Source organism: Canis lupus, chromosome 17, assembly GCF_048164855.1.
Source record: "Canis lupus baileyi chromosome 17, mCanLup2.hap1, whole genome shotgun sequence".
Lineage (NCBI taxonomy): Eukaryota > Metazoa > Chordata > Mammalia > Carnivora > Canidae > Canis > Canis lupus.
The window spans coordinates 10889740-10902007 of NC_132854.1; the positions used below are offsets into that span (position 1 = coordinate 10889740).

The 12268-nt window shown below is 39.9% G+C and overlaps 1 protein-coding gene across 8 annotated transcripts in view; it reads left to right on the forward strand.

The window, feature by feature from the left end:
* Positions 1-12268, forward strand: part of TMTC4 (transmembrane O-mannosyltransferase targeting cadherins 4) — a 63972-nt gene that overhangs the window by 16364 nt on the left and 35340 nt on the right. For all 8 annotated transcript variants that reach the window (XM_072782470.1, XM_072782474.1, XM_072782475.1 and 5 more), the window contains one exon: positions 910-997. In XM_072782470.1, the coding sequence (XP_072638571.1) occupies positions 910-997 (88 nt within the window). The remainder of the gene's footprint in view (positions 1-909; positions 998-12268) is intronic.

Sequence of the window (12268 nt, forward strand, 5' to 3'; positions counted from 1 at the left end):
TTCTCTTTACCTCCATTTATAGCTTACTTAGTCTTTATTATGTCCCACATATCATGGAACTGTTGGAGAGGCCTGAGGGAAGGGTACCATGATATGTGTGCCATTGGAGAGATACCTAGAGAATCCCAGTAAGGCTTTGGTATGTGTCATATCCGAGTGCGGGTTAGCAAAGCATGCCGCATAAACCAGACCCACACTCCTGGGTGGAATTCTGTGTCTTTCTCTGCCAGGAGATTTTGGAGAACAATTACTGGATGTGATGTGAGAAAGCAAGGGAGGAAAGGGCATTTGTGGAGAAAGAAATGGTAGACATTTTATTCTGTTTTCATCTTCCTTCTCAATCACTTTTAGCATTCTGATTTCCAGGTCAACCCACTGAATTGATTTTGATCTTGAAGGGAGGAGGAGTGGCAGGGGCAACTTTGAATGATTGTTCCCATACCTTTTTCTATTTACCTGATGACTTTTCACATTTATTTCCCACCTTTCCTCCATGTTTCCAATCAAATTTTCTTTACTAAATGTTATGCCCTTTGAGCTGATGGTTTTTTCCATTGACAATCCACATTGTGGACATCAGTGGGATGGGTGTCTGGGCTCCAGGGTGCAGTGTGCAGGGATGGGGCTCTCACAGCTCATGCAGGACTGTGTCCTCCCAAAACAGCCATCAGTACGATCCTTGCAGCCTGGCTCTCATGGAAGCAACTAACTCAAATCTTAGACCAAAGAGGGAAAAGAAAAACCAATTGTAAGATAAGACCACAGGGCTGTTGCACAGTTATTTTAACAGATGGCAAAATCTTGTAAGGTTTTTGCCTTGCCTTTCTAAGAATTTTTTTATGTTTCCTAAGTTTAGGATTTTTTAAATGTTTTTTTACATAAATCTTTTTTTCTTCTCCTTCTTTTAAGGTTGCTGGTGTTGTCGGCCGTGCAGACCTCCTGGGTGCCCTGTTCTTTCTGTTATCTTTCCTTGGCTACTGTAAAGCATTTAGAGAAAGTAAGGATGATGTTTGCCTTCTTAATTTTAAGCTGGGAAATTATCCATTTATTTAATTTTATCACTTTGCGAGAATGTGGACCAAAAGATCTCTCTTTAGATACATGTTTACTCTGTTGCTTTTTTAATAATACAAAGTTCATACATTAGCATTCACAGGGGAGCCTTCTATTGGGTGCTCTTTACTAAAGCAGTTGTGATGGGTGTTTATCATTTTATTTGCAGCAAAATTGTAGGGGAAAAACACTTTTGTTTATTCTTTATTAAAACTTCTCAGTGAGAAAAATAGAAAAAATCTAAAATGAATAGCTATGGATGTGGACCTGGATTATGAAATTCTTGGTTTTGTCATTGGAAGAATATTAATACTTACAAAGAAAAGCATTGTTTCTGGAGTTGAAATGGCTCAGAGTGTGTGTGTCGGGGAGGAGGCATGGAGGAATGGTTTGCAGCAGCACAGCAGGTGCATTAACTGAGATGCAACAGAGTCCCTGTATGGCTCAATGATCCCCAAGTCAAGTCCTACCTTCCCAATTGCTTTATTGTAGACATTGGATGGGATGAATTCAGCTTATGTACCTGTCATGCCTGTTAGCTCCAGCGATGCATATACATTCAGTTTCTGTATCTGAAGAAGTGAGAAGTGTATGGACTGTAGAACTCTCCTTGTATATCATAATCAATGATTTATATTTGGGGGGAGGGGAAAAGAGGGAAGGTGAGTGGGATGATTTCCTCTGGAATGTTGGAGTAGAGCAATTTAAGCAGGAGCATGTGTATCTTGGCATGTTGAGGCTTTTTCCATAGAGTTTCTCAAAGCTCAGGTGTGGTCCAGAGCTGCCAGGGCTTTCATATTGTGGTCATGTACTGATTCTTGTACTTTGGTTTCTCCTGTGAATTAATCTCTTACTAATAATGAAGAGCAGACTGCTCATTGAGAATTTTGTGTGCTGGGGCTGGTGAAATGGAAATTTCAGGGTTAGTAAACAAAGGGACCCAAGGCCAAAGCCAGCCCACTACCCCATAAACTTTCTCATGTGGCCCATAAACTAAGAATGATTTTTTTCCAAATACATGTTGAGCCACTACTATCTAATTTAATGACCACTGTGGCAAATTTTAATAATGATTTTTACATATTTTTGTTACCATTACAAAAATGATTCCGTTTTTTTTCCATAATTAAATTTCCACAACACCTCACAACTATTACAAAAGAAAACTTAAAAAAAAAATCATGTTTTACAGATCTTAAACTCATCTTTAGCATTTAGCTCAAAGGTCTCACCGTCCTCAAAAAATAGTTCGCCTGGGGTACCTGGGTGGCTCAGTGTTGAGTGTCTGCCTTCAGCTCAGGTGGTGATCCCAGGGTTCTGGGATCAAGTCCTGCATCAGGCTCCCGAAAGGGAGCCTGCTTCTCCCTCTACCTATGCCTCTGCCTCTCTCATGAATAAATAAATAAAATCTTTAAAAAGAAAAAATAGTTCTCCTGCTAACCTCCTGCTAATCAGCTTAAAGTTCTATCTCAGTAGTGAGAAGATGGTCTTCACTAGCCCATGGTAATTCTTCTCTCATTTTTCCTAACCAGTTAGGGCTGAACAGCAAGGTAAGGCTCAGATTGGCAGGTGAGGGAGGAGGGACACAAGGACAAGTTTTCCCCAGAACAAGATGGCTTCTGAAGCTGATGGGAGAACAGAACTGTTGGAGAGGCCTGAGGGAAGGGTCCAGAGTCAGAGTCTCTGCTGGAAGAGCAGGAGGAGGAATGCTTGTCATGCTCATGGTGTTTATGCATCTTTTTATGAACTTTCTTCATTTTCTTCCACATCTTCTTGTCCATCACCATTCCTCGTGCTACCATGCCCTGTGCCCAGGGATTCACGGGAGGCGTGCCAGGAGCAGGTGGTGGGTGAAGACTGAGAGTTTGGCATCCTGGATACCCTGGTTGTGGTACAAGATGAGGGAGTGCATCTGGGGAGAAAGCTAGATTCCCCTGGGGAGCTGCCAGGGGAGTTGGAGAGAGTCCTGGAGGATAGGCAAGATTGACAGGCAGTGGATGGGCAGGATGGGCATCTCTGGGGATTTGGCCCTGGCTGCCCGGCATTAGGATTCCACACGTAAAAAAAAAAAAAAAAAAAAAGGATTCCACACGTTCCAGAGCTCCCTCCAGCCTTTATGCCACCGCCTGGGCTTGACTCATCCTCAGCGCTCTGATTTTGACATGTTTAAATGGTTAGGAAATAAGGAACAATAATAACATTTCATGACATATAAGAAGTTACATGAAATCCAGATTTCAGTGTCCATATATAAAGTTTTATTAAAACAGGCACACCCATTTATTTTCATTTTGTCTGTGGCCACTTTTGCCCTTCGATGGCAGAGTTTCACGGTGTTGGTACAGGCCATCTGGCCTGAAAGCCTAAGACACTTAACTGTCTAGTTCTTTGCAAAGTTTGCCAGGCTCCAAGACAGATGATTCCCAGTGTAGCTGTCACCATCTGAGTGGTTCCAAAATTGTTTTAGTAATGATTAATAGGGGTTTCCAGCAGAAGGTTTTTACTTTGGAACGTAGATGACTTTGCTGTTAATATAATAGCTGCCATTTTTTGACTGTCTACTGGCACATGTGTATTTGTGTGTGTGTATATATATATATTTGTATATATATTTTTTTCTTCTTTTAACTATGTAACAATCTTTAAAATAGGTAGAATTACTTTCCCATTTCTCCAGATGTAGGACTTAAAGTTTAAGTAACTTTTTCAGGGTCACACACTATTTATGGCAAAACTGGGTTCACACTGGAGTCTAACTTATTGTAGTCTAACTCACTTCAAAGCCAACACCAACTGCCTTGTGCTCTTCTGCTTCCTTATATTTATTGGATCAATAAGGCAAAGCTTATCAAAACCATCATTAAAAATAACTGGGGGAAGGGGGTGGGACACCTGGGTGGCTCAGTGGTTGAGTGCCTGCCTTTGGCTCAGGGTGTGATCCTGGTGTCTGGGATCAAGTCCCACATCATTGGGCACCCTGCAGGGAGTCTGCTTCTACCTTTGCATGTGTCTGTGCCTCTGTGTCTCTCATGAATAAATAAAAAATCTTAAAAAAAAAAAAAAAAACAGAGCAGGGTCACCTGGGTGGCTCAGTCGGTTGAGTGTCTGACTCTTGATTTTGGCTCAGATCTTGGAGTTGTGAATTTGAGCCCCATGCCAGGCTCCATGCTCAGCAGGGAGTCTGCTTCAGATTCTCTCTCCTCTCCCTCTGCCCCTCCCCACCCCCCACTTGCACTCTCTCTGTCTCTTTAAATTAGTTAATTAGCCAGGAGACACATTCAATTCTGCTAACAGATTATTAAGATATGAGGCATGATAATGGCATCACAGGTATGTTTTAAAAACAATCCTTTACTTTTAGAGACACATGCTGAAATTCTGACGGATGAAATGGAATAATGTCTGAGATTGGCTTCAAAATAATCTGAGAGGAGGCAGGAAGAATGTAGTCAGATTAGCCAGAAGTTGATAATTATTTAAGCTAAGTTAGAGGATGTAAAAATCACTGTAGCCGTATCTATACTTTTGTATGTTTTTTTGTTTTTTAAAATAGTTTTTTTTTTTTTTTAATTTTTATTTATTTATGATAGTCACAGAGAGAGGGGCAGAGACACAGGCAGAGGGAGAAGCAGGCTCCATGCAGGGAGCCCGACGTGGGATTCGATCCCGGGTCTCCAGGATCATGCCCTGGGCCAAAGGCAGGCGCCAAACCGCTGCGCCACCCAGGGATCCCAATAGTTTTTTTTTTTAATGCCAGGTGAGTCACCAGATTAAGAATCAACGGATTTTGATGACATGCTCTTTTCATCTTTAAAACATTGTGTTTATCTCAGACAACTGGATGATATATTCTTTAGGAGTTTTTTTTTTCCTCCCTACATTACATGAAACGAGTGCATAGTTAATGACTTTTCATTATGGAATCAGGAGAGAAATTTTAAAACCAAAATGTAATAATATAATTTAGCAATTAAGCGTGAAAAACAAAATACGAGAAAGGCAACTAGACACATTTGTAAAATATTTGAGACACAAGAATGCAGTTGATATATAAGTAGTAAGCCAGAATTCATTTCTGTAACTCATAACTGTGAACTCATTTCCCAACTTTTAAAAAAGGCACCTTTTCAAAATTAAAACAGTTTAAAGACTTTGCTTCTTCCCCTCTCCCCCACCACCTCGTCTCCAGCCCTTTGGCCGCGTGGGACCATCCCTGAGTCCTGGGGCTCTGCCTCTCCTGAGGTCTCTGTGGGTTTGGAAGACAACCACTTAGAAGGTTGAATAGTCATCTCCCTATGACTCCCAGGTGGTGTCCATCTGCACAGTAAATGTAGGTGAGGCTACTTAACCTTATTATTTGCTCTCAGGATTCTGAAAAGAGTTTCTAATACAGTCTGCCTTCCAAGAAATGCTGTCCTAAGTTGAAAATGGCACAAAGACCAGATTTTCTCGTGATTTTTTTAATGTCCTGTGTACTAGTGAGAGTTCCCTAGCAGACACAAAAAGAATTAGTTCTATTATTTAAATCCCAGTAGACTTTTCCCTCTTATTTTTCTTGTGGTAAAATATACATAACATAAAAGAGACCATTTTTAAATGGTTAAAGCTTATTAAACACACTTATTAAACACAGTTGAGCTTATTAAATACACTCCCATTGTTCTGTAACCATCACCACTGTCCATGTCTAGAACTTGTTCTTCTTGCAAAACTGAAACTCTACACCAATTAAGCAGTAACTCCCCATTCCCCCTTCCCTAACCCCTGGCGACCACCATTCTGCTTCCTGGCCATGAATTTAACTGTTCTGGGGCCTTGTATAAGTAGAATTGTACAATATTTGTCCTTTTCTGTCTGGCTTATTTCACTGAGCATAACATCCTCAAGGTAATTCTATTCTGTGTGTCAGAATTTCTTTCAAAGTTGAATAATTCCATTGAATGTATATACCACATCTTGTTTATCTGTATATCTGTCAGTAGACATTTGGGTTGTTTCTACCATTTGGCTACTATGAATAATGCTGCTCTGCACATTGGTGTACCCAATGGACTGTTTTAAAGAAAGAACAATAGATTTCCTTTTAACCTTATTTTTTCCTACAAAAAGATTTAGGCAGGGTTATAAACTCTTCTAGCACTGCCTCTCCTCCATCCCATCCTTTACAGGCTGAACATGGGGCAGATTGTGTCTTGGAGCATCTGTTCTTTCAAACCTACAGCTCTGCTAAGATGCAGCAGACAGGTGACCCCAGTGACCCTAGGCTGTACAATGCTCACTCAGAGCTTGATTACATACAACAACTCTGTACCCCCCTTGTTACCATTATTTTATACCGATATAAGACCACCAGTTTTTTGGTGACTCACCATGTTTCTGATACAGCAGAGAGGTTGGGGAAAGCTGAATAGAACAGCTTCAAGTACAGAGAATATTGGTGGTAACTTTTCTTCCTGAGACTGAAAGTTAACTTAACAATGAAGCATGTCCTGCTCTTCCTGGGGTTGAGATCTCCCTACCCATCATGAGCATACGGTTCCTAAGATACACATGGCCCCAGGGGCCTGGTGGGGGAGCAGGGGGGTGTACACCTCATAGATGCCTAGCGTCATAGGGCATTCAGCACCATCGTGTGACTTTTCCATAAGACTGGCTCAGCACGAGAGTGGGAGAGCAGGAGGGGGTCCATTCACTTATTACTCTTACGTATTATAGATGGTGGTAATTCATGTGTCTCCGTTGGCAAATCTGAATTTCCAGTTACAGAGGATAATCATTTACCAGTCATATTTTTCCTAAAGAAAATGAAAACTTAAATCTGTTGGCCTTTCTCAAAGACAGCTAAAGTTTCATGAAGAATCATTTTATTAATTTTAACATAAAGAATCTATTCCTTATTCTGAATGCTTGTCTTTGTCAAAGACATCAGAAGGGGTTTTTGGAGAAAATTCTAAATGTTGATAGATTGAACATGTGGGGGATGCCTGGGTGGCTCAGTGGCTGGCCATCTGCCTTTGGCTCAGGGCGTGATCCCGGAGTCCCGGGATCGAGTCCCACATCGGGCTCCCTGCATGGAGCCTGCTTCTCTCTCTGTCTATGTCTCTGCCTCTCTCTGTGTGTGTGTCTCTTGTGGTTAAATAAAATCTAATACATTTATTAGCCTCTTTTAATGTGGAATATTCTCAGAGAAAGGTACAAAACTAAAGACATCTTACATTCTTCTTTTGGTTTCTTTAGCGTTACCTTTTTTTTTTTTTTTTGAAGGTTATTCGTTTGAGAGAGAGCAAGCGAGTGAGAGCATGAGCAGGGAGGAGGGTCAGAGGGAGAGGGAGAAGCAGACTCCCCACTAAGCAGAGAGCCAGATACAGGGCTCCATCCCAAGACCCTGAGATCATGACCTGAGCCAACGGCAGAGGCCTAACCAACTGAGCCACCCAGGCACCCCTCCTACTGATCTTTTTATTTCACAATGTACATATTCTGATATATGCATCTGTTTTAAATTCATTTGTAAATTACAAAATTATTTCTGAGAAGATAAATTTTTTAATAAAGCCTTCAGAAACTAATACCAAAGGTAAAAGTGCTCCAACGTGTAATGGCTTTTCAACTACTAAGTTGATGCTTGAGAAATTTACAAAGTCTGTTCCAGTCCTAATGGAACTATGTTGATTGTAGTAGCAATATGACCTTTCTTCTTTGGTCCAGTGGCATTCTTTTGACATTTATGTATTTGCTTTAAAATTGGAAAGAGCTGGTTGGGCCTTTAATGTTACATTTGTTAATGTTTTCAAGAAAGTTAACCTGGAAATGTTGAATGTTTGCACGCAGCAGTGGTAAATGTGGCTTCTGCAGGGAGCCTTTTAAGAATATGAATAGATTTTCATGAGGTTGAAGTTACTTAGAATGGAAGACAAATGCATCAATTAGGAAGTCTTTGAAGAAGTGTTGACCTCTTATCTACAGCACCTGCCTCCCACGCCTTCCCAGGGTCTGTTCTCCTGTTCACTTGAACCCTCCTTCAAGAAGAGGAAAGAGTAGATAAAAAGGAAGCCTGTGGCCCTGCTTCCAGACTGGAATGGTCTTTTACAGTCCCTGGCAGCTTATTTAGTCATTAGAAAATGTAAAGCTATGAGCTTGCTTCTCTCCACGCAGCCAGCCTCAGGGTCTTGACCCTGAAAGTTATTATTGGCTGTGGTCTTTTGTGTCCTTTTTGTCCTTTCTTGTATCCACCTGTCCAGGTATGCTTTGAGTTACAGCTCATGATTGTTTGTTCCTTGTGAGTTTAAAGTAGGTGGTTGAAGACACCCATCCCTCAATCTGTACTCTCCATCATTTTGAGTTGGTTTTCACTGCTCTTTTCACTTCCCACTCATTGTTTCACGTCACAGAGTATGGAGGGCATGATTGAATTCTGCAGGTCTGGAGGCACAGACAACCTGGATACGAAAGAGAATGGCTTCCACTCGGCTGCTGGCTGCTGGCTGCTTGGGGGAAGCCCCGTGTCTGAAACAGATGGCAGATCTCTTATCCCTCTGCACAAGGCTGTGTGCTATGAGCCCCCACCTGCTGTACCTTGGGAGCAAGCAGAGCAGGGCAGGACATGGTGACTGGATGCCCCACCTTGTCCCCCGCTTGCTCTGCTTACGTCAGACAGCTGCCCTCACTGTGCCAGCCACCCCTTCCCTCCCCTCTCCCAAATACCCCTTTGTTTCATTACTTCCCCACCCCCCACCCCAAACCGGTGCCCATGACGTCTGCTAGAGTCTTTCTTAGTCTCTGTGGACGAAAGCACTATGTTTTCAGCCACTTTTCTGTGTTTCAGATTTTTCTGTACTCCTCTTTAACCATACTAAGAATAGAAACTACTTCTTTGTTTATAACTCTCTGGAATAATCTCTACACATCATGTTTAATGTTTGACTTCCTCCCTATGGTGGCTAAGAGTCTTTTTTTTTTTTTTTAAGATTTTATTTATTTATTCTTGAGAGACAGAGACAGAGAGGCAGAGACACAGGCAGAAGGAGAAGCAGGCTCCATGCAGGGAGCGTGATGTGGGACTCGATCCCAGGTCTCTAGAAACACGCCCTGGGCCAAAGGCGGCGATAAACCGCTGAGCCACCCAGGCTGCCCTAAGAGTCTTTTAAAGAGGACCAAGACTTTCAGAAACTAATAATACGGGGCCTGGAGCCTACTTCTCCCTCTGCCTATATCTCTGCCTTTCTCTCTCTCTCTTTCATGAATAAATAAATAAAATCTTTAAAAAAAAAAAGTAATTCTGGTAAGGGCATCCATAATAAGACAATTTTTCTGTTCTAAAATAGAGTAGAGGCTTCTCAATTTTGGTCATTTATTCTTTCAGCAATAATTAACCAAACATTAATGGTGTCCGTGGTACTATGTCCTATGCCCTGTTTTGGAGATACAAAAACTAGAAAGATACATCTGTGCCTCAAAGGGTTTACAGTCAAGTGTGTTTTGATTAAAATAAAGCTGTCAGTATTGAGAATGCCCAAGGAGTAGAATATTCTGGTTTTTCATACCTCCTTGTTAATTTTTTCCTGTACGCCCTTGCAATGGGCACTCAATAAGTATTCTCTTCTTATCATGGTGCATTAATGCAGAATTGATAACTATGGCCTTTGTGCTGTTAATTTCTTTGTTTGCCTTGGAATGTGCATTGTTTTTTTTTCTTTGAGATATAATTGACATATAAATTTTGTTGATTTTAGATGTACAAAATATTGAGTCAATATTTTTACATATTGTGAAATGATCCCCACCTCGCATCCATCACCATATATAGTTATAGGGGTTTTTTTTCTTGTGATGGGAACTTTTAAGATCTACACTCTCAGCAACTTTCAAGTATGTAACAGTGTTGTTAACTATAAAACTATAGTCACCATGCCATACGTTATATCCTCAGGATTTGTAACTAAAAATTTTTACCTTTTGGCCACCCTTGTCCACTTTGCCCACCTCCACCCTCTTCCAGCAACCACCAATCTAGTCTATGAGTTTGTTTTTTAATTCTACATATAAGTGAGATCATGCAGTATTTTTCTCTGAGTTATTTTACATAGCATAATGCCTTCAGGGGCCAAACGTGTTGTTGCAAATGGAAGGATTTTTTTCTTTTTTATGTTTGAGTAATATTCTATTTTGTTTATACTGTGTATGAATATATATTTGCACAGTATATATTTTATATATATACTACATGTTTTATAGTATATTTATTCTGTATATCTTTTGGATAATACTATACTATAGTATTACATACTGTAGTGTAATATGCTGCACTATAATATGTTACGGTATTATATAGTAATATACCACGGTATATAGTATATGTATACATATACATACATATGTAGTATAGAGTAATATACCATGAAATTACATAGTATTATGGTATATATATAGTACACACAGGGTATTTTATATATAGAGAGAGAGCGTGTGTGTGTGTATAACAATTTTTCTTTATTCCATTCATTCACCAATGGACATTTAGGTGTGTCCATGTCTTGGCTCTTGGAAAAAATGCAGTGAACATGGAAATACAATATCTTTTTGAGATAGTGAGTTCATCCATTGGATAAATACCCAGAATTGGAATTGCTGGATCATATGGTAGTTTTGCTCATGCTGCTAATTTCTTTCATCTCTATTAAATTTCCTTCAGTCCAACAGAGCAGAGCGGCTGTTATTTGTGGACATTCAGGTGTATATTTTTTCATCTGGCCTTTCAGATATGTTAAGAAATAGTCACTCACTTTTTGTTTTCTCCCATCTGGTCAGTATGGATTGTACAAAAAGCCAAGTAGTAAACACGTGTGGTAAACACGTTGTCTTGGCCATGATGATTCCTTGTGCCAGTTGCTCCTGTTATCCACATGTTTATAAGCGCTCCACTGAGAATCAAAGCTCCTTTGTGGTAGACGTTCAGGCCAGTATTTATTGGATAAAAATAAGAATGCTATTTATTGTTTAAACATAAGGTTTAAAGTGACCTGGGCTTTGTTCTTTTTGGATCTGAGCATAAATTCAAAGGTCTAGCATCAGTTACACAGAAACTTGTACTTCAAGAAAGGTTTTTAACAATTTTTATAACGGAATGAAACATTGGGAACTCTGAAATTAGTGGTTTAACTAGTTAAAGAGCTCTTTCAAAGGATACCTTTCTTTTTGATAACCTCATTAGCTTTCTTTATAGATGCAATGTCTGTATTTTAAACCTCAGGACAACTTTTAACTGCCTGAGTTTATTAAAAAGCAATTCTGTGCTAACCTCTAGAATCCCTGCATTTTCAGAAAATGGAAAAAAATCTACTCATGTAACATTTGTCTACTTTTTTTTTTTTTTTTTGGGTAGTGGTAATGAGGTATGGGGTACTTAAATAGAATATCTCCATGCAAGATATTTTGCAACAGAATCCTCTTTTAAAAAATAAATGTCCTAGGATGCCTAGGTGGCTCAATCAGTTAAGCATCTGCCTTCAGCTCAGGTCCTGGGGTCCTGGGATCAAGTCCCAAGTCAGGCTCCATGCTCAGCTGGGAGTTTGCTTTTCCCTCTCCCTTTGCTCTCCCACTCCTGCTCTCTCTCTCTTTCTCTCTCTCTCAAATAAATAAACAAAAATCCTTATTTAAAAAAACTAAATATCCTTATAAGGGAAACCATACTTTTTCTTCGAAAAAAGAAAAACACAAAGTCAGATAAAGTTGACGGTGTGCTGGTCATTGTTTCCAAATGCCCAAAACAAAAAGAATTCCTCTTGTGATGAGATATCTTGTCAACATTTACATCTCTTTGAAAGCCTGGTGTTTTGGGTTGGAAGCAGATAATTTCTCTGCACAGTAAACATGGTAGAGTAGCCAAAACAATTTCTCTTCTAAACAAATAACTTAAAAAAAAAATAAAAATAAACAAATAACTTATTATACTTGTTTCATAGGAGTTAAGACTAATGAGGAATTTAATTAGTTCATTTATGGTGAGCAGGAGAGAACTTTCTGTTTTGTTTTGTTTTATTTTGTTTTGTTTTAGGAGAGAACCTTTTAAGAGGAGAATGAATCGGCTACTTCCTAGAACAACCATTTTTTTAAAAAATTTTTATTTATTTATTCATGAGAGACCCAGAGAGAGAGGCAGAGACACAGGCAGAGGGAGAAGCAGGCTCTTCACAAGGAGCCCGATTGCAGGACTAGA